The sequence below is a fragment of the Ambystoma mexicanum genome, chromosome 10 (genome assembly GCF_040938575.1).
Source record: "Ambystoma mexicanum isolate Mex_15411 chromosome 10, UKY_AmexF1_1, whole genome shotgun sequence".
Taxonomy (NCBI): domain Eukaryota; kingdom Metazoa; phylum Chordata; class Amphibia; order Caudata; family Ambystomatidae; genus Ambystoma; species Ambystoma mexicanum.
The window spans coordinates 1,541,804,285-1,541,827,826 of record NC_090932.1 but is presented as its reverse complement, the minus strand read 5'-3'; the positions used below and the strand labels follow the sequence as shown (position 1 = coordinate 1,541,827,826).

Sequence of the window (23,542 nt, the reverse complement as noted above, 5' to 3'; positions counted from 1 at the left end):
AACACAGAATTTCGATGTATGCTGATGACATACTGTTGTACATTAGTCAGTGTACTAGATCCCTACCTCGCATCTCAGAAACCTTGCGGGACTATGGCCATGTAGCCAGCTAGTGTCAATTGGGACATGTCGGGAGTCCTCCCACTGCGTTTTGACATTCTTTGGGGCTGGGGCTAGCACCATTTAGGCTGCAATTGCAATCTATTAAATATCTAGGGGTGTGTATTAGCCCAGACCTTCGGATTCTGGCCGACTTGAATTATACACCTGTACTAGCCAAAATCCAATGGGATATGACTGCCTGGGACTCCCTACCTCTCTCTCTCTCACTGGGAGGATAAATGCTATTAAGATGAACTCAATGCCCAAGCTTGTATACCTGCCATTTATGCTACTGAGCCCCCCTTCTAGAGCACAATATGCAGATTTTGATTGACGGGTCATGAAGTTTGTATGGAGGCGCAAGAGGGCATGGTTAAATAGATTAGTTCTACAGGCCGCTAAAGCACATGTGGGGTTGGCACTGCCATCATGGCGAACATACGACATGGTGGCACAACTGGTGTGGCCCAAAAGTGGTTCAACACAGAGGATACCACTAGCTGGTGCACTATAGAACTACAGGCGCTTCTCCCCCTTACCCCTCCAAGAGATACTGGCAATTCCTTCATGACACCCATCGAGAACTCTCACAAAACACCCTATACTGGGCACCACATTCGTGCAATGGCATAGGATACGCAGATTAACCGGGACGGATGTACGCAACACAATGGATCTTGCTTCGAGGGCTACTGTCATACGGCATCACTGAGTGGGTTCACACACAACAGCAGATCCAATGGGGTGTAGAGTGATGGACCTCTTCGAAAATGACGCACTTATCCCCTTCATGGAGATTAGAACTAGCCTGGGGCTACCGACTGGCTGCAATATAGGACCCTACATTCTGCCATTTCTTCACAAACTACCGACTAGTCAAGAATGGCGTAACCCTTAATGTGCGAAAGGGAGATAATGAGGGATCCCACAGAGTACCCTAGACTTAAATCGATCAAATGCCCTTGCCATGCACAACCATTATAAACACAATGTGGGTCGAGGACTTGGGGGTGGAGGTGACAGTGGGGGACATATATGATTTCTTCACTATGATCAATTACATGTCCTGCAGCGTAAGACGAAGGGAGATTCAATTTAAAATTATTCGGAGAATCTACTTCACTCCTGCTAGGCTCTACAGTATGGGCATCGCCACGACCTCAATGTTGGCGGGGCTGCAGCAGAGTGGGGACCACGGGGCACATGTTTTGGCATTACCCGAGACTGGCTCCATTTTAGAAAAAGGTCACCCAGCAGTTATGGGAAATAGAGGGGATTAGTGCTCAGCGGCATCCGACCTTAATGTTATTCCTGATGGGGATAGAAAACTGGCACTGGAAAGAAACGAAGCCCAATCTCACTACAATGGCGAACATTGCTGTCCAAGATTTGCGAAGCTGAGAGCCTGTTACCGGCGGACGAGCGGACAGATTTTGGGAACTGCTGACCTGTTCATCTAGGCTATCAAGCCCGGCATGCTCAAGGACTGCAACTTGATGGGTTCGGTGAAAAACATAACTTTCCAGACAAGTGTTTTCCCTTTTATTCAGTTGAATAGGGGGGGGGGGTTACTTTTGCGGTGGGGGAACCTACCCGACATATTCATCTGAGACTTTGGTTATGCATTGAAACATACTGACCATTAGTGCCTATGTATGATCCTTGGGCTCGTTTGCCCCGTCTGCACTTTGTTATACCAGATGTCGATTTAAATGCAATAAAAAGATTAAATAAAACAAATATTAAATTTTATGATCGATTTATAGTTTAGTAGTGGGGTCAGTGTGTTTAGGTTGATATTCTAGTGGTTTTATTTGTTGTAGAGATCATGTCGGTGTCTCAACACCTGACATTTGACTGTTTACTAGGTTGGTTTTTCAATCTGGACTTCACACCGGTGGTCTGCTTCATTATTGGTTTGCCCTGGTTGAAGCTGTCCTATCAAACTAACAGCAGTGATCAACTTGAAAAAATAAAAATAATTTATGCACACTCTGTGCTTTTTATTTGTTTACAAAGTAGAAGTCGTAAGTGGACTAAACTGTGAAAATGGAATAACCTTTATTATCTTATTTTTCCAATTAAAATATCTATTATTTAGAAACTATTATGAAGTTAATATACATATTTAATTATTTAGACATTTGTAGTTACTTTCAGCAGTTTCAAATCTAACCTTTTTAACATCTCAGAACAACATCAGAATCCCTAAAAGTTGACAAAAATGTCATGAATGATTCAGAAAGTACTGCATTTGATTAAGCTGTTTGACTGTTTTGCAACCAGGGCTTCTGTGTCCCTGGCAGAAGTGGGAATAGCGAGGTGGATAGGGCAGCATTTACACAAGGGCAGAAGCGTAGGGAGGGGGCTGTTGGAGTGTGTGAGTTAGTGAAAGTAGGCAGTGATGCGGTCCGATTTCTTTCCCCCCATAAAGGGAACAATATCAAGTGGCAACGACTTGCTATTTTAACAACATGCTATCTGCAGTAAGAGGCTCATTTATTTTGAGATTAGATACTTGCATTTGAATTCCTTCAAATAAAATTCTATCCCTGGCATGGAACCCTGTAGTTCACAGGTGTAATGCTACAATTTGGCAACAGTAGATTGCCAAACTAAGTGTTTTCTGTCGGTATCCAAAAGTGCGTTCCAGATACATTTTCGATTTTCAAAATGTTTTGACTTTCTTTTCTTTAAAAAAAAAAAAAAAAGTAACTACCCTGATATGCAATGCATTCTTTCTTTGTTTCAGGAAGATTTTAAGGAGATGATTGAAGATGCCGGTTTCCTTAAGGTGACTTACAGTAACCTTACATCCGGCGTTGTTGCCATCCACTCCGGCTTCAAACTATGATAAAGATCTTCCAGTGCATCTATGTGCGAGGACATTTCCAGGAACACATGCAAAAAGCAGGAAGATCCTTGTGGGACTTTGTCGACTACATAGCTTTAGCTTCCGCACATGTAAATTCCTGAGGCTAGTGTGTGGTTTTACATTAATGCCATGAGGTGTACGTTGAACTATCGGTGTCAAAGAATTGATGGACGAACTCCCCCCCTCCACTGTTAACAGCAGGTGTAAATGGCGTCTTGCTCTTCTGGTTACTTGGGTTCTGTTGTTCAGTAGTCTCTTCTCCTTTTCGAAGGGAGAACCTTAAAATGTGGAATCTCAAGGAACGAAATATGGAGAGTGAATTTATGATGATATTCAAAGTGCCATCTAATTTAATGTTCTCACATATAGTATACAATGGCTGGCTTTCCTAATGGAATACATATTCTGCTGGGTCGTGCAGGTAAAGAGTAGACAACACCTCATTGCAGTTGCAACACTTTTAGTGTGTAGCTTTTGTAAACCCCCAAAAAGAGCCCCTAAACTACAGACGTTGCACTGGTGCTGAATAGCAAAACAGTGTATGGCATTTTGTTCGGAACTATGGTTTTGTATGCTCTTTGTTGCACTCACGCCCTTATACATTGTAGTGGTTGGCTCTGTCAAATTTCCTATTAGTTGTTGAGTAACTTATGCGCAAACATTCTGTGGAAAAAGCTTGATTGTGAATGAAATTAACACTATGTTGAAAATGGTCTTGTCAGTGTTTTCTTGTTGTTGGTGGTTCGGTTAAGGTAGCTATGAAGGCACAGCGAAGTTTGAAGTGTGAACCTGCTCCAGAATGCACAATGCTATTTTGCAACAAGGGGACTATAGCAGAGAAGTCGGGCATGCAGAATGCTGAGGAGCCATCCTGCTTCAGCCGCACTGCCTGCCTAGTCCATGGAAACTATATCCAGTGGCTTTGTAAGCGACTGAAGAAATACACTAGGGACAGCATACCAAATAAAATCAAAAGCAGCCAAGGGGTCGTTGTTATAGAGTTTTAATGAAAATGTTGTTTTGCTGCCACTTTGAAATGGACTAAATGTGGTCAAGTACGACCTTTACAAGCACACAAAGGTTTATAACGATCATGTAAATAAAATCGAAATGTTTTCAAGGAATCTTTGTTTTAAGTAAGTCTCTTCCTGATAAAGTCACGCCTGTAGACGGTGCAGCCAGATGTTTGCCCATCTCCTGAGTTTTGTTTCCTTTATCTTCTTGTGATCTTGAATTCTGCGAGCATATTGACGGAGCCCAGGGAGTGATGTGAATGGTCCAGGGCTCTACCCTTTCTTCTCTGGACTGCATGCACTTAATGCCAGAGTGCAGCATTATGGTATGATGAAGGTAATGTCTGCATAAACTCAGCAGCGATCTAGCCAGACCTCATATGCACAGCTCAGTACCCGGCCGCTTTAAGGCAAGCCTTGCTCTATTTAGTTCAGTTTTGTTAAATGTAATTCTGTTGTCCTACAGAACTATACCCAGTTCCCTCCAAAAGTAGAAAACGCCTTCTCTTAAAATCCTGGCCAGATGACTGTTTCAAGTGTGAATTGAGCTGTCTGTAATGCTTCGTGTTGTCCAATCAGCGTGCACTCCTATTAAGACATTTTATTGGTTGGGAAAATGTATATGAATTAGTATTCTGACATTTGCTTGGTTGCACTGTGTGTTTGAAAGCGCATAGAACTAAACATACATCGCCTCAGGCTGTTTTCAGTGCTGGATACAGGCAGATCCCAGCGTGCAGAGAAATCAAATTAGTCTGATTATTCTTGGTGGGAAGCGCGTGTTTAGGCGCTCGGTCGATTGGGTTCAGAGTAGCGCGTTTATGCGCTCGATAAGCAAACGTGTTCTTCCACGCACCAAGGTGTGTGCGCTCTTCAAGCTGCCGTAGGCGGCAGCCTCATGTTACTTCAGCAGTGCCTATAACGGACGCTGCGTTCAGATGCAACTTCACGCAAGTGTGATTCGTAGAGTGGGGAGGCAAGCCGGGCCCATGAGCGGATTCACTCACTGCAGGGCACGGGCTCGACCTCCCCGCTACAGTGGACTGCATTTCCCAGGGCACCCTGCGCCATTACATCACACGCCCCCTTGAAGTAAGGAAAGAAAGGCGCTCCACCTTGACCTATGCCTATCCAGTCTGGAGTGGCTGCCGCAAGTGACATCGCAGCATTCTCAAAAGGGTCCAAAATAAGACACTACGAATTGCAGTGGGTGTTCCACCCTACCACCCACCTGGACAAGGATAACAGATCTCCATCGCGACCTGGGTATGGAAATGCTAGACAAACATCTCCTAAAACTGAACAAAAAATTCTATGAAGATTTGAATCGGAAAGAAAACCCCCTGATCAGGAATCTTGCTGGTATCACCACAAACCCATTTGACTGCTACCCACGGCCAGTTGCAGCATTGAACTTGTGAATTACTGCATCCCCACTGTGTAGCGATGCAACGCAGACCAAGATGTATTCCTAAACGCGACTTAAAACTTCAACCAGCTACATTGGAATAATAAGGCCAAAACCTTAGTATCCAAAAAACACACTGCCAGAATACCTCTGGCAGAGAGAAAGAAGAAGTCAGACGGGAAGCTTTCATTCGCACAAGCAGCGCGGCAAGGGAAGTGATCAGAGCAGCAGCTTCGCGCTCTGCCTGCAACACTCCTCATACGTTACATACAGAGGAAACGGGTGCCTACAGCTCCACTCACTAATTCTAAAGTGATTTCACTGCATTACCAAGGTCCTCTAGTACACCAGACATTCTGCTTATGGCTGCCTGCCAGAGAGATACCACATGGAGTGGGGAAAGTGAGCCTGAAGGGTTGGCAGAGGAAGACTCTGACCTCACCCTAAGTTTCAGGAGCGTGTTAAGGGATTCCTTAGCCCAAGCAGTGACACTAGGAGTAAAACCATTGCAGGACAGATTACAGGTCCTGGAGAACCTCCTGGGCAAAACATGTTATATAAAGCCTCTGGCAGAGACAAAGATGATCCTGTAGAGGGGCCATCCACAGGTAACCCTGAGAAGGGGACTGGCAAGCAAAGAAGCCTGGAAGAGAACAGACTCTACTACTCCCCCGGGCATAGATGCAGGAATAAAAAAAGCCCCAAGAAGCAGCTGATGCATTCAACAGGCTAAAGAAACGCTTTCTTAATAAAAAACAGCATTGCCCAGCCTCATAGCCCTTGCCCCAGGGGCAAAAAATAAAGGTAACCCGCAGGCAGCCACAGAAGAGGATGACCACACTGATGACCATGATGATACAGGTACTGACAGCCTGACAGGGGATACAGTAGATACTTATGAACCTAATGCCAGTGGAGTGGAGGCCGTGCATGATGATGCTGTCGATATGGTGGATATGTTCGAACCAGACACTATAAGGCACCTTACATCAACAGACTGGGTACCGTTGCCCAGAGTAGCGCGCTACATGTCTGGGAACATCAAGACCCTAGAGAAGGAGACCAAATTCTGGCTGAAAGTGGAATGGCCTAGACCAGAGCTGCCGGGAAGGTGGCAGAGACCCCAGAACTGGACCCCAAGATGCTCGCCTTCGTAACTAAGGTGTCCAAGGACATCCGGAAAGGCATGGACTGTACATGGAGGAGCCGTCAAGATAAGGTGCTTGACCTGTCCGGACCCATTGCGGAAATAATGGACCTTGCAGAGCGAGCCAGAGACATCGGGGAACCGGTGGATACACAGGTGCTGGCGAATTGGTCGCAACGCGCTGTATGCATTCTTGGAAATGCAAATTGCACCATCTCTTCCGAGGGGCAGAGAAGCTTGCTCCTTAAAATTGATAAAAAGTTAGAAGACCTGGCCTCTTATGAAGCGATTGAAGGATCCCAAGGGCTACTCTTTGGAGAGGCATTCGTCAAGGAGATGAATATGTGTGTAGGAACCTTTACTGCGTTCAAGAAAGTGCAAACATCCATAAGGAAAGTGTTCCCCATTCGAATTTTCTCAGGGACGGTGATTACATGGGCCGTTGGACGGTCGTAAGAAACAATAAAAATTCCCAATTAAGGAACTCGCGTCCCCTGCACACTTTCCAATATCTGGATGACCAGACCAACAATTAATTTGTATTTTTTAAACAGTATTTCTAATAATATCTTTATAAAGAAACATTTAGCGTAAAAAAAGTTTAGGGAAGTTAATTATTGAAGAAATCAACATTCAGTCAGAGTAGGTCACAAGAACCGAAATTCATGTTTATTCTTGATATTGGAATTGTGGAAGGCCCAACGCGTTTCGAGTGGTACAACACTCTTCATCAGGGGCAAATCAAACAGTTCTAAGGAAAGATATGTACAAAATTTACATTAGAATAATGTTTTCCATTGACAACAATTTTACAAAAACAGTTTGTACAACCAACTTGAAAACAGTATATAGGCTAATTAAATGAGCATTATTGGCGCTAAATATCATAATTTCGAGGTGAATTGACACCCAAGGGCTAACATTTTCAAACTCAACAGTTCCCTTAATGTTAGAATTTGCAAAACAAAGTGAGTCAGCATCACGAGCTTACTTAATAGACTGGACTGTGTTTTAAGAAATATTGTAAGGTCATGTGGTGGTTATAACAAAAGTGGACTGAAAAACAGAAAAAGAAATTCTAACCTTGTGAATATATAAGAATATCTTCAAACAAGCTCTGGGGCGTGGCTTGGCGGCCATGCAAGCGTGAGCAGACTCCGAGAGGCTCCCACTAGATCCGACTAACGATCCTGAGAAAGGCGAAAATACAGTGTAGAAAACCGAACAAACGCCAGGAAAAGGTATCGGAAGACCCAAGGCACACACGGGAGAAGACCCGAGGAAAAACGGAGGTCGGAAGAGTGAAAACGGGAAGAGGGAGAGACGCGCGGCACCACCAACAAAATGGCGGGCGCACAACGCTGAAATAGTGACCCGCGTCCCAACACACGAAGAAAGACCGAAGGAGAAGAGCGGCGCCGGGTGAGATAGCCGGCCGACATCGAGCCCAGGCAGGACCGGAGTACCACCAGAGCGGCGGAAACACGAGGCAGCAACCGCAGCAGGTGGAGGAAGAACCCGAGACAGCATTGCACGCAGCAACGCGGTACCGAACCGGAGAAGGTAAAGACGGCGTGGCTCAAGAACAGGAGGCGGCCCATAGATCGGACTGAAGGAGAGCCCTTCCCTGCCGACGCGGAGGTGAGCAACAGCAACGGAGACCCAGCAGAGCAACGAGGGATCCCGGAAGGTGAGGCAGAGGAGAACGTGAGGCAGCCCAGAGACCGACGGAAGAAGAGCCCTTCCCTGCCGACGCGGAGGTGAGCCCGAGGGGCGAGGTAGTGAAGAACGGGAGGCGGCCCACAGACCGGACCGAAGAAGAGCCCTCCCCTACCGATGCGGAGGTGTGCAGCAGCAGCGGAGACCCAGCAGAGCGACGAGGGAACCCGAGAGGCGAGGCAGTGGAGAACGTAAGACGGCTCACAGACCGGACCGAAGAAGAGCCCTTCCCTGCAGACGTGGAGGTGGACTACAGCAACGGAGATCCAGCAGAGCAACGAGAGATCCCAAGAGGCGAGGCAGCGGAGGACGAGAGGCGGTCTACAGACCAGACCGAAAAGAGCCCTTCCCTGCCGGTACAGAGCGGAGCCGAGGGAGACAGCGGACCAACACCCGGCCCGAGCAGGACCGGAGCACCACCCCGAGCGGCGGAAGGACAAGGTACCGACGGCAGTAGGCGAAGGAGGAGCCCGAGCACTGCAAGAAATCGCGTGGCACCTAACTGAGAAGGTAAAAACTGCGCGAGGCGGCCCACAGATCGGACCGAAGAAGGGCCCTCCCCTGCCGACGCGGAGGTGAGCAGCAGCAGCGGAGACCCGGCAGAGCAGCGAGAGATCCTGAGAGGTGAGGCGGCGCCGAGTCAACAGAACGAAGACCGGGAAAACAAGAGCCAGACTGCGGAGGGGAGCAGAGGCCCAACAAGGTCAGCACAGAAGAGAGAGGTAGCCACCGACATAACGAGGTGTGCAAAAAAAAAAAATACACACAGACCCAGACCCCGGCCCAATCGGCTGCCCCAAAGATCACTAAAGACCACTAGTAAGCGGGTGAGAGAACATAACTCACGAGGCAGTACCTCAACAGTAACTACGAGCCGCAAATCCACCCGACACGACGGACCCCCGCCACAACACCAGAACAAAGGCAGAGACTAGGGGAAGAGCCGCCCCACGCTACACACAGACTGCAAGTACCCACAGGCGGGCGGGAAGAGAACACCACAGAGAGACACGGCAAACGGACAACGGGGGAAAAGAAACAGAGGGAAGACGCGCACTAAAAACCAACACACGCAGGAAAGTGCGAAAGTGAGTGCGAGGACCGAGTAAGAACTCACCGAAGCGCAAACAGACCCCGACCAAGCAGGACCTACCTGCAAGCCAAGAGTAGCAGGTACCAGCATGCCAGACAAGCCAAAAAGCGGCAGAGGAAGACAAACAGTCATGGAGACATTTGCCCGCAAAAGTGATGACCAGCAACCGGAGGCAGGAGAGAAAGCGATGCCGGAGCCATACGCCACGCAAGGAGAGATCAGGCAAGTGGAAGGCAGCATATTAGAAGCCATAGGGGCGTTAAAGACGTCGATAGAAGGCAAACTGGACGCAGTGATGGTGGATGTAGGACTCCTCAGACAAGATACGAGGAACCTGGCGGAGAGGATGACAACAGTAGAACAACAAGTACAGAGCAACTCAGTGGAAGTAACCACCTCGCGAACACAAATGTCGGAGGCACTGGAGAGAATCAATATACTAGAACGCAGAGCTGAAGACGCGGAAGGCAGGGCCCGGCGCAACAACGTACGCATAGTGGGGCTGCCAGAGGGGGAGGAAGGTAGAGACCCCACGAACTACATAGAGAACCTCCTGATCCAAGAAGTGGGAGCTGAGACCCTGTCCCAAGGCTTCGTAGTAGAGAGGGCACACCGGGCGCTAACTAGGAAACCGCGCCCAGGAGCACCACCAAGACCAATGATAGCAAAAATCATGAACTTCAAGGACAGGGAAAAAATCCTGACTTTTTCAAGAGAAGGAGGGAACATAACAAGAAACGGGGCCAGGATAACAATATATCCAGACTATACGGTTCTCGTACAAAGACAGAGAGCCCAGTTCTGGCAGACCAAAGAGCGCCTTCGAGCGGCAGGGGTGAAATTCATGCTGCTGTACCCAGCCAAACTAAAAATACTGCATGACGGAAAGACACAGATCTTCGAGACAACGACCGACGCCCAGGAGTGGATGGACCAACGGGGGATTCCGCAGTTAGCAGAGAGAAATGAGCGAAACAGAAACCCCCCCCGGCAAAACAGGGACTAGAACTGAACACGACATGCGAATCCAACACTACGGGAACAAGGCGGTAGAGACACCCTACCGGGAAATAACGAAATGGGGAAACCGACAGCCTCCAAGTTGAAAAGCCTACAGTAAAGAGACTTACAAAGGGAGCACAAGACTCGGGGAAGTGGAACCGCCAAGACCCACAGAGAAACCCCAGTAAAAACAAAGTCTATAGTGTCAGTTTCAAGACACTACGCCGCGACAGGCATGCCCGAGGAGGAAGAAGCGGCACCTGGAGAGCGGTGGAGCCCGAGCAGATGGGGGGAGGCTGGGCGTTTGTTGATGTTATTTAGGTTAATAGTTATAATAGTTCGAAAGTTAAGGCTAAGCCCGCAAGGAAAGAAGAAGAGCAGAAAAGGAAACAACAGTTGTCACACACAAAGAATCGACATGAAAAGCAAATTCAGGGAGAAGCACCCACAAACAAAGAGCTGGTGGAAAGCACAAGGTAAGACCGTCCACAACAGAGTGCAGCCAACAGCAAGAGAACCAACCCGAGAAAGCGGACGAATAGACGATTCAAAACTCAACAGCCAGAGAAAGGGACACAAATCCCCGACAAGAGCAAACCAAGAGAATAAGACACTGAGCGGGCCCATGGGAAAAAACAGACCGCGAGCGCTAATCCCCACAAGGAGCGAGATGACCTGAGGATTGTCACGTGGAACGTCAGAGGGATGAATGCATATGTCAAGAGGCTCAGAATTTATACCTGGTTGAACAAAACGAGGACCCACATTGCACTGTTGCAGGAAACGCACCTGACGGCCGAAAAACAAGCTAAAATAAAGAAAAAATGGGGAGGTCAGATGTATAGTGCAACATATTCTAATTACGCAAGGGGAGTAATAACCTGGGTCGCCCCGGGTGTCCCATTCCAGCTCATCAACCAGGAAAAAGACGTGGAAAGCAGAATCCTGGTAGTCCACGGGATGCTAGAAAATCGGGAGATATGCCTGGTGAACACCTATGCTCCCAACCATGACGCCACGGCCTTCTTCAGGACGCTTCCGTCCCGGCTGGCCCCGTACAGGAATGCAACGGTGATCTGGGCAGGCGATCACAATTGTACACTGGACCCCCGGCTGGACAGGTCGGACAATAAGTACAAGAGAGCGGCGCCACCAGCGAGAGCACTACGACAGACACTAGACCAACTCGACCTCGAAGACATCTGGAGGAAGGTACATGGGGAAGAGAGGGGATACACGCATTATAGTGCCCCACATGGGACATTCACACGGATAGACTACCTGTTTACGGGCAAGGAGACACTGGGGGAATTTACTGAGGCACACATACACGCGCGAACCCTATCTGACCACGCCCCCCTGAGAATCACATGGGCGCACACACACAGGAGAGCCCCTATACCCACGTGGAGATTAAGGGCAGAGGCATTATCGGACGTAGGCTTCCAGGAACACATCCAAAACGTAATAGAAGACTATTTCGAACATAATGTGGGTAGTGTGGAAAGCACAGGAACGGTCTGGGAGGCCTTTAAGGTGGTAGTCAGAGGTGAGGCGATGGGGAAAATGGGAGGTCTCAGGCGTGAAACCCTAGCACAACTAGATGAGCTAGAAAAGAAAATCGAGAAGGCCGAAGGACAAGCGGGGCAGAAAGGGGCGGAACGAGAGAACCTCACCACCCTGCGACAACAGTGTGCGGAGACCTGGGAAAGATTAGGGCGGCTCGACTATGGGAAATATATACAGAAACTACATGCTGAGGGGGACAAGCCTGGCAGGCTCCTGGCCTGGCTAACCAAACAGGAAACTAGGCGGGAGCCGATTAATGAAATTCAAAATAGACAGGGAGAGGTGATCAGATCCCAAGAGGGAATAAACGAGGTGTTCTCGCAATTTTACGAGGACTTATACTCCAGGGTCCGGGAGGCGGAAGAAGGGGACCTAGAGGAAGCCCTCGCGGAAATCAGACTCCCACAATTGACGGAGGAACAGGCCCAAATGTTAGACGCCCCTCTCACTGTAGAGGAACTAACAGACGTGATCGCCCAGCTGCCGACAGGGAAATCTCCGGGGCCAGATGGGCTCCCGGGGGAATTTTATAAACAATACAAAAACGACATAGCCCCGAGACTGCTAGAAACACTAGAAGAAGCATATGAGAAAGGAAGACTCCCAAATAGCATGTCAGAATCTATAATAATCCCGATCCTTAAACCAGGTAAGCCGCCCTTCGAATGCGGCTCCTACAGACCGATCTCCCTAATAAACCAGGACTCTAAGATCCTGACGGCGGCATTAGCTAACCGCCTTAAAAGAGTGCTACCCACCCTGATCCACACAGACCAGACAGGGTACGTGCCAGAACGAAACACGTCCTGGAACCTACGCAGACTCCAGTATGTTATAGAAAAAACGAACCAAGAGGGAGGGGAGTGTGCCGTAGCCTCACTAGATGCAATCAAAGCATTCGATTCAGTAGGATGGGACTGGCTCCTGGGAACGCTCACCCATTACGGGATCGGACGAGGGTTTACACGATGGATAGAACTACTATACAAGGACCCGAGAGCAAGAGTCAAGACGGGTAAACAAGTTTCTAGGGAATGGAGCATAGAGCGAGGCACAAAACAGGGATGCCCCCTGTCCCCAATGTTATATATTCTGGCCCTGGAGCCGTTCGCAGTATTCCTAAGAATGCACTACAAAGAAATGGGCATAGAGATAGATGGGGAAATACACCAGATATCCATATACGCAGACGATATACTCCTCTACATACAGAATCCACGCACCCACCTGCAGGACTTGCTGGAGGCGCTGCGCGCGTTTGGTAGGCTGTCCGGAATAGTGGTCAACAGGGAAAAATCCTTACTGTTTCCCCTGGCAGGCCTACGCGCAATACCGACGGATCAATTGCCGCACTTGGGTATCACATGGGCCCCGAACACCTTCAAATACCTGGGAGTGGACATTTACCACGACACCAGGGAAACACATGCAGGTAACACACAAGTAGCCCTAGACAAAATCGAAAACGCCATGAAATTCTGGCAGACGTTGCCGTTGGGCATGATAGGCCGGGCGGCACTGCTAAAAATGACGGTCCTACCCCGACTCTTATATTACTTTACAAACATCCCATATAACATACCAAGGTCCTTCTTCAAACACCTACACACCATGGCGAGAACCTTCCTGTGGGGAGGGGGGAGAAACAAGGTGGCACTAGACACACTACAAAGAAGCTACGAATGGGGGGGCATTAAACTCCCAGATTTTGAATACTACTACTTGGCAGCACAACTCCAATTTGTGGTGAGATGGCTGGGAGAAGAGACCTCGATAGACACAATACTTATGGGACCAACACTCCGGAGATACCACCTGAGAGAACTACTATGGATAAAAGCCGCCTAAGCCAAAGACCTACCCAACATAGCCCAACTAGGCCGGACACTATGGAAAAGAGCCTGGAAGATACAAGGCATACGTGACCCCTGCTCAAGACATATCCCACTGGCGGGGCTGGTAGACACCCGAGTGGCCAGCCTGGCCACGTATAGAGCACAATGGGAGGACAGAGGAGTAGCACAAGTAGGGGACCTGTGGCGTGACGGACAATGGGTTGAATTCCAGACCCTGATGGATGAACAAGATGTACACAGGGGCCAATTCATCCTGTACAATAGCCTAGTTCGGACAATAAAGGAGAGGTGGAACACCATGCCGGAGCCTGAGGACACCGAAGGAGAACTAGATGCATGGTATGATGTTTCCGAGGGAGGACACACTGTGTCCAGACTCTACGAGCAACTACTGGGACACACCAACAAAAAGACATTAAAAGCACGAACGAAATGGGAGGAAGAACTACAACAACCCTTCGAAGATGAGGAATGGAACAAAGTCCTCACGTACACAAAAAAGGTGTCCAGGAACGCCAGGTTTAGACAACTGCAAATCTACATAGTGCATAGAGCATACCTAACTCCCAAGAGAATGTCGAGGATGGGAGACGGACAGACCCGGTGCTGCCCGCGCTGCGGAGACGAACAAGCCGACATGGTGCACATGTTCTGGTCATGCCCGCAGATAGCAGACTTCTGGAATATGGTGAAAGAAAAGGCGCTGACAGCAGATATACATATGCCGGCAAGATCGCCAGCAACATATTTATTGGGCCTGTTCCCAAGGGGGCACCGGCAGATGTCACATGTGGCAAAAATGAAAGACTTGATGACAATATTAGCGAAGCGCCGCATAGCGATGGCATGGAACAAGAGCGAAGGCCCCTCGAGGGAGGGCTGGTGGGCCGACCTACAAAAATGGGCAATAGCAGAGACGGCAGTCTGGGCGAGAGCCACGCAAAAGGGGGAGAGCAACAGTGGGACCAGACTACAGGCATGGAACTCTCTGGTGCAGGACCTGTTTGGCAGCAGAAGCAGGGATGACACGGACGACCCAAGCGACTCAGGAAATTAAGAAATTGGCCCGCCCACGCCGACGGGGCACCGCATAACTTAGAGAAAGGGAAGAAATGGGAAGAAGGAGACGAGATCAGGACCAACGCACACACTGAACAATGCAATCCTACCTGGAAAGGCCAGCGAATACACACATGGACGAAAGCAGAGGAAACTCCCAGGGAAAGAAGGGAGGTCGCCAAGAGACCGGCCCCCCACTATAAACTCGACATCTGTTTGAGCCAGGCCCGAGGAGGCATCGGACCATAAACATACTGCGGCTGCCTTCGGGGAGAGGGAGGGGGGAGGAAGAGGGAAGAGGGGAGAAAGGGGGTTATGTTATGTTGTAAAACCAATAAAAAGAAGTTAAAAAAAAAAAAAGAATATCTTCAAACAAAGAGATGGTGGATCCAGGAAAGGGATCCCAAGTAATCGACCAAACAGTACTAGATTAGTAATGTCAACGCGATCTATCTGGGTAGTGGAAAATCATCTTTAGCCATGGTGTGAAACCCATGGTAATCAGGAAACCAAGAAGGTGGCTTGGAAATACTTAAATTGTAGCCAGTGACTGGGAGATTTGTTCAACAGATGTCCACTCTAAGGATATAGAAATAGAGTGGTGGAATAGTATCAAGGTCTAGCCGAATTTAAAGGAGGTAAAGGGCGACGTAGAAACAAGATTCTGCATAGGGAGTGTAATTAGAGGTGAGGATCTCTTACCTGTGTAACCACAGCACTGCCAACTGGAGACCGTAGCCCAAAGGAACGTCGACGCCATTGTCAATGCTGTGTGTGTTAATATTGCGTTAAAAGGCGTGACGTCATCACGCTGATGCGTGTGACGCTACGTCTTCAAATTAGATAATTATCGGAAGATGTGCTACAGATAAAAGAATAAAAGACAGGGTATCACAATAGTGTAAATATTGTGACTACCATTGGGATAGTGCCGAGTGTAAAAAAGGAGCGAGGCAGCCAACCAAGGGGTCCGGGATGTTAAACACATGATGTCATCACGCAAACGCGTGCGTGACGTCATGTGTAAACAAACACAGGCCGGGCAACTACATGTCCCTGCAGGGAGAGGTGAAATGTTAAGGCAAATGAGCTGAAAACAAGTAAGCCACATATTGATAGTAGCTTGGATCAGCCTAACAGTGCGAGCGGCGCCTGAATAAAGGCAGCCTGTAATAGAGTTTAAAAACTTAAAACTGATCAGAGGAACATGGAAAAATATGTAAGCTGCCTAGAGAAAGTCACCAGTTAAGCCAACTGGTGATGATCTCGTGGAGAGGAGGATAAAGTTGCTTGTTGTTATGTGCCACTGCTCATAGAAAACCCGCGCTGGGGTTTGGTGGTTATGGTAGCTCAGTATATGTGCCAAAAGGTATCAGGCGCACAGAGCGAAGGAGTGATGTGTTAGAATAGTGGCGAGCTTAAAGTGCAGGACCGGTGTCATAGGTCGTGCGAGGGAGCATTATGAAAGTTGTGTACAGACATTAGTTGACTGGAATAGATTTTAGGTCAAAAGTTGTGGATGAGAAGAGGATAAAAAGAATTCATATACCAAGCGTAGCAAAATCTCAGGGTGAGATAATGAACCCTGTTCTGGGTATAATTATTTCTATTATCATGCTACACTGCCCATAAATGGTTCACAATTTAGTCATATATCAGGGTATCGTAAGACATATGATCAGACAAACTGAACTACATATATAGTCAAGAGGCGCAAAGCTGCCCGTCGGATTGGTGCACAATCTAATGGTGGCCATGCAGTAATTTCATCAGCTTCATTATTTAACCAAGAAGAAATGTGGTTGGGCTAAAGGTGGTAATCATGATAGTAAAACAAGTAGTGTATTGACAGCAATTCTAAATTTTTAGATAAAAGCACCCAAGTAATAGTCTTCGTTGAGCCCCAAAGGGGACATTGCATCAAGTTTGTGGATCCAATATAGTTCTTTTTGTGCAAGTAGTTTAGGTAAATCACCTCCCCTTTGTAGGGCGTGCACTACTTCCAAAATCGCAAATCTCATCTGAGAGATATTATGATTGTTGTCCCTAAAGTGCCGTAACACCAGTAATTTGAGATTTTTAGTTCTGATCTGAGATTTATGCTCGGTCCATCTTTCCTTGGCTTTTCTACTAGTCTTCCCGACGTAGTATTGGCCACAAGGGCATTTGATGGTATAAATGACATTTTTGGAATCTAAAGTTGCATAGTTTTTCAAGGGAATCTTCTTGCCATTGTTGGGATGTCTAATGTGATTGCCTTTTATAATGTTTGAGCAGTGTTGGCAATTAAGGCAGGGAAAAGTACAATTTTTTGTCTTGGTAAGTGTCCTCTGGGTCGTGCCAACTTCCAGAGAAGATCCCAGTGGCCTAGGGCCTAATATTGGGAGACAAAACAATAGGGCGCATTCTTTCCCAACAGAGGTTCCAGAGGTCGCAGAGGTTACTACCGGCAGCAAGGTGCACGAACAGGTGAGCAAATGCAGCACTCGATACCCACCAGTGGGGGTAGCAGGACACAGCGATTTATAGAACATTGGCACAAGCTATCAGGTGATGCATGGGTGCTCCAAACAGTAGCAGGATTTCGACTTGAATTTGTAGAAACACCCAGACCAGTGCGCCCCCACCTCTCCTTAGTTGCAGGCCTTGCAAGAGGAGGCTCATCTGTTGGATGCAGAATTAGAGCAGTTGCTGCAGAAGAGGTTAATATAATGTGCAGACACCCTCATTCAAGGTTCCCACAGCAATATGTTCTTAGTCCATTCCTAGTCCATTGCAAGGACAAGGAGCGGCTGGTTGTAATAAACATCAAGGGGCTCAACAGCTGGTTAGTTTACAGGCATTTCAAAATGGAGGGGATCCAATTCCTAAGGGAAAGACTGGTTAGCAAGGCTATAGCTGAAAGACTCGTATCTCACTGTGCCGGTAGCACTAGATCACTGCCCCTTTTTGAGGTTTACCTGGAAAGGGCAATCCTGGCAGTTCTGTTCAGCCTCTTTTCAGTCCCTTAGGCCTTTAACAAGTTGATGAGACCGGTAGCAGCGGCGCTCTGAGAGAAGGGAGTGAGGATGATAATATATCTGGACAATATCCTTTTCATGGCGGAGGATAGAGAGCATTTTTATCTCAAGTTCAGTGGGTGGTCTCAATCTTGACCGACCTAGGGTTCTTAACGAATGAAGAAAAATCAGCATTTACCCCCAGCAAGAGGGCAGCCTTCCTGGGCATTGTAGTAGACACCAAGAAAGCGACTTTGGAACTTCCAAATCACAAGATTAGAGCGATAAACAAGTTGAGGGTAGTCCTGAGGAAAATGGTTATATTGCTTTGGAGTCTAGCCAGGATAGTGGGTCTGCTAGCAGCCTCCATCCAAGCTATCTTCCTGGGCCCACTACACTACATGGCCCTGCAGAGGTAAAGAAATTGGGCATCTCCAGGGGTCATGTGTTACCACCAGATGGTCCTGCTGGACGAGGAAAGCAGGACGGAGATTCAGTGGTGGCTGCACAATATGGAGGCATGGAACAGTCAATCCATATTCAGAGACGTTCCAGGGCTCATCAGATTCCAGCAGGTCAGGATGGGGCGTCCGATGCGGGCAGCTGCAAACAGGTGCAAAGTGGTCCCTGGCCGATCTAGATTTGCACATCAACTGCCTGGAGCTGCTAGCGTGCTCATTTGCAGTAAAAGCTTTTGTCAAGGGGAAGGCACATTGCTGCGGATGGACAATATTTCTGCAGTGCGGTATATCAACAAGCTGGGGGCGACGAGGTCCAGGATGCTAGTGAAAGATTATTGGCATTTTCATCTAGCCTGGAGGATCTCCGTCAGGACAGAATACCTGGCGGGAGCACAGAACATAATAGCAGATTGGAACTACTGCTATTTACGGGATTCGATCGACTAGGGATTACACAGAGCAGTGTTCGAAAGACTGCGATACGAATGGGGGCCCGTTCGATACGGACCTCTTTGTGTCCAGGCTGAACACGCAACTACCGAAATACTTCAACTGAAGACTAAATCCCAGGTGCTAGGAACAGATGCATTGCTGCATCACTGGCAGAGAATGTTCACTATGCGTTCCTGCCCTTCGTAATGCTGGCGAGGGCACTGGCAAAGTTTTGCAGAGACAGAGTGGAGGTAGTGATTGTGGCACCGGAATGGAGGTCGCAAGCATGGTTTCCAGTTCTGATGGAACTTTCCTTGGATTTCCTACAGAGGATTCCCAATCAGACCGACCTGCGACAGACCCCTTGGGAGCAGTACACCCCCTAGTACAAAACAGAACCTCGTTCTGTTAGTGTGCAGGGTTTCATTTAGGAAGGCAAACTGAAGCCAACATGCATTGGCAAAGCCAACAGCTTGGGCTTTTGATTAAGCATGGATAGGTGTTTGGCACTGCCATAAGGGTACCACCTGGCCATAAAATGGAAACAGCTGGAAAACTGTATGAGTACCTGAGCATGGGATGGCGTTGTCTGGCAAATGTCTGTCTATTTTATTTCTATAGCGCTAAACAAAAGGCTCATAGGCATATAAGCAAGCGCTTGATAAGACAGACGATAAAGAACAAACTACAATACAGCCGGTAACACTGTCAGGGGTTCAGAGTATAAGAGTCGGTGAAACAGCTGTTTTCAGTCCACGTGTTCTAGTGTTGGAGACACACAAGAGCCCTGTGGTACTCCACAAGTCACCAAAATATCATCCCTCATTACATCACCATAAAAGACTTCAGCTAGACGGTCCGCCAGGAAGGATTTTATCAAATTTTCTGCTGGTGGAGAAAAGCAGGCAGAGTGTAACAACCTAGAAATTAATATTGTATGGTCCACCAAGTAGAAAGTGGCAGGCAAATCCGAAAGCATAAGAAGTCCTGCTGTGCCACCTTTCTCGAGAATATCCAAGATGTTAGCCTTAAGATCCAAAAGAGCGGACTCCGTGCCATGAACACTCAGAAACCCTGATTCTCTGACCCAAGATGTTGCATTTCAGCATAAATTCTTGTATCTGTTTATAAGCAACATGATCCACGATTTCAAATAGGAACGGGACGTTGGTTATAGGTCAATAGTTTACAGGCACGTTGGGGTCAAGAGTTATATATTTTTTTTTTAGCAGAGATCCATGCTTGCATAATAGAGGGTGGTACAATGTCTTCCTGAAAAGATACATTAACACATTTTGTAATTAAGGGTAACAACTGAGTCGCACACGGCAACCACCAAAACAGGACAGATATCCCCCTTACAATTGGTGAGTTTTAGTTGTTGTAGTATCTGAGACTTCAATCTCTGTGACCACCCTAAACTCAAACACAGGGATAGTGTCATGCAGTTTAGGAATTTCTAGATTAACACAGGACCTACCTAATGTGCTACATTTGGTCACAATGTCATCCTGGATTTCTAAAATCTAATTAATCATAGCATTCTGTATTGAGATAACACCAGTCTTTATCTTTGTTGACCGCAGGAACTGCTGGGCAGGGGTCTTTGAAAATTCTATAGAGGTCTCTGGAGTTGGAACCCACACTTACAATCCTTTGTTCATATGAACATTTTTTTGCAGAGATAATGGCAGATTTATGAGCCTTTACTGCAATGCTATACTTTGTCTTTCTCAGACTTAATTTTTTTCTTTTATTGTTTTAGTTGATCACAACTTTTTCAACATTAACATTAAGGAAGAATGAACACATAATATATAACATTACATAATACCTCTTAACAACAATAACTTATTACAAGCACAGCGGATCATTTGTTCTTCATGCAATTTAAATCAAACATTTGTTTCATTTTTATTTTAAATCATGGTTGAAGAGCATATACTTTCGTAACAATAAAAAACCCAGTCACATATTTGCATATCATCGACATTGTGCCTAGTATGACCTACCTATTAGTTTGAGGTCATAGCTTTTAAAGAGTCTTCCATTTTAAAAAGAAATTTAGTAAGTGCTAAAACCAAAGTGCGATTAGTTCCCCACATACATCGCTCCCAAAACATTTGTCTTGAAGTCAAATTAGGTTAATTGTTATGAACACCTAGTAGTTTTGCTCTGTCCTGTTCAAAGTGAAAGCAAAATAGCACTTAAGTGTTTGAGCGTTTCTGGCTCGTTCTGTTGCAGGCAGAACTGACAGTTTTCATGACCACTAGTGCAACTACATTTAGACCAATGTTTAGTGCGTTCCAGCATAGGAGATTGGTTCAACTTGAAGCGTACGTAAATTTGCTGTGCTCTTTCACAAGGAAACAGACGAATATACGCTGACCTATCTTCAACTTTCCTAGGAAACAAAGCATATTCGGTATAGGTCTTATATATACTGAATGAATCAACGGTCTTTGACCAGTCAAGTTTATATAATGTTCTTTTAACATTAGGCAACCCTAACTTGAGATCATCAATAGAAGCAGAGATGTTGTAAATATTTGATTTATGTGTAATTTAAAATTAATGATGGATGGCATGTTACTATTAGCTAGAAGAATATTGATGTCCTGATATAAAGAATTACGTGGAGGTGACAGCATTTTTGAATAAGTTGAAAGCATGCGCCAATAGAACCTTGCCGAGAGAGAAATAAGACCGAATTCATGGCATATTATAGAGTTCGGAAAAGCCATAGATAGGCCTAAAATTTCTTTCCAAATCCTCCCTTGTATTTTGTTGAACAGAGCGTGCACGTCTAACAGACGGGTGTCTAATGCAAATAATAAAATGGGCTCGACTTTCAAAATATAAGTCAATTAAAGGAAGCAAAGAAAATTTGCAGAATCTTTTGCATATGATCTTCATGTGGGAAATGAGTAGCCTAGCCTTGGTATTGAGTCGAGTAGTCAAGGACGTTATAGAGGATTCATCAGTTAGAGTATACCCCAAATAGCTTACAGAACAGGAGCGTTGAAGAAATGTTCCTGAGAGTTTCCAACAAAATGATCTAAATTTTTTTCTATTTGTAAAAATAATGACTTGCAACTTCAATAAATAGGCCTGAAGATTATGATTGGCGGCATAGATTGAAAACATGCCTAGTTTGTGCTGAAGACCAGAGGGGGTCCTGTCGAAAAAAATGTAACATCATCAGCGAAGGCCATCCAATGTAATTGAAGTGAGCCCAGTCTGACGGGACACGTAATTCACGAATTCCACAATTCGTCCAGGTCGCACAAGTATAAGTTGAAAAGGGTAGAAGCGAGATTGCATCCCTGCTTGACGCCAATAGTCATTGGAATTGGGGGTGTCAAGGCTCCTTCTTGATTGGTGCGAATTTGGAACGTAGTGTCGTGATGTAACATGGCAATGAGGTAAACTAAGTTGGGTGAGAAGCCCAATCTCATCATTTTTGCCCATAACAATTCTCTAATGACGCAATCAAAAGCCGTGGACAAATCCAAAGCAGCCATGTATATGGGGCAGAGGTGGACAATTTAGAATTAGCTAACAAGTGGGCTATGATTGCAGCATTCAGGGGCGTGGCCATTGCTTTACGAAATCCAACCTGGATTTTGGAATAGATGTCATTGTCAGCAATAAAGGTTTCCAGATGTTTGAGAATTAAAATTGCGAAAACCTTGCTGGCAGAATCCATAAGGGTGATAGGTCAATAGTTAACGGGATCTTGAGGAATGCCCTTCTTATAAATGGGAATGATGGCATTGCGCCATGAGACAGGAATTGTGTTGGCTCAAATGATGGCTTCAAATTTACTGTGCAAAATAGTCGCCCAAAAGTGTGGGTCAGACTTCAAGATGCAAGGTGGAATGCCGTCTGAACCAGTTGCTTTTGAAAATTTCAAACATTCAATGGCTGCTATGATGTCCTCGATAGAAAATAGAAAACTAATCAGATTTAATTTGGATGAAACGAAATTGCATGGTAGAACATTTTTTGGTAACTGAAACTTTTTAGAAAAGTACAATTGCCATCTGTCTGCTGAAATAGACAAGCTTAAAGGTATATGGAGCGCTCAAATATTATTGTCCCGAGGGTTTGGGCATGTGTTTTTATCCATACGTTGATCGATCGTACAAACATTTCCTATGCACCTTACCGTAGTTTTCCACTTTTGTACACATGCAAAATCAAGCAAAAGGGCGTAGCCATTTTGTGATAATTGTATCCGTTGCTGCATCGCGGAAGCCGGACTACCCTTGCGGCACTAAATCATATCCCCCCGCCCTTGAGCCTGACATCACCAAATCAGTGATATTCTCCGCCTTTCTCGGTGACGTTACTGGGCAGCGTAGCCAAACGCGACCAGTCATCACCTATGTGACGTGACGCAGACCCCGGAAATCAACAGAGATCGTCTCACAACACAGCGCATCACAATTCGGAAAATAAAACTGTACTTTAAAAGGAAACAGCAAGACTGTACAATTTGTAAAGTACTTTTATTTCACAAAAATCTATCCGAGAGCATCCGCCAATTGCTATATTCAATCAAAATGGAATTTTATTTCTTTGTTCTCAATCCGCAAATGTTTATCGTGAGTCACGCAGTGTTCCTTTTGGGTGCACAAGGTGTTCGTTTTGGGTAAAAGAAGCGCTTTGGTCGCACAATGAATTGCAAGGCTTGTGCATCAACTTGGCTCTAGACCACCGTAAAGGATGTTATGTTGCTCCTAATGGCTGGTACCGCGTAAGGTCATATCAGCCCTTGGCGATCGTCCCAAAAAAGAGCCAT

General features: G+C 46.6%; 1 protein-coding gene across 3 annotated transcripts in view; it reads left to right on the top strand.

Annotated features, from left to right (window-relative positions):
- COQ5 (coenzyme Q5, methyltransferase) overlaps nucleotides 1-23,542 on the top strand; it is a 371,634-nt gene that overhangs the window by 308,336 nt on the left and 39,756 nt on the right. The window contains exon 7 of one of the 3 annotated variants that reach the window (XM_069619772.1): nucleotides 2,855-4,101. The exons of the other annotated variants lie outside the window; for them this stretch is intronic. Within the exon in view, the coding sequence (XP_069475873.1) occupies nucleotides 2,855-2,956 (102 nt within the window). The 3' untranslated portion in view covers nucleotides 2,957-4,101. Of the gene's footprint in view, nucleotides 1-2,854; nucleotides 4,102-23,542 lie in introns of those variants that run through there. 3 annotated transcript variants of the gene reach the window in all.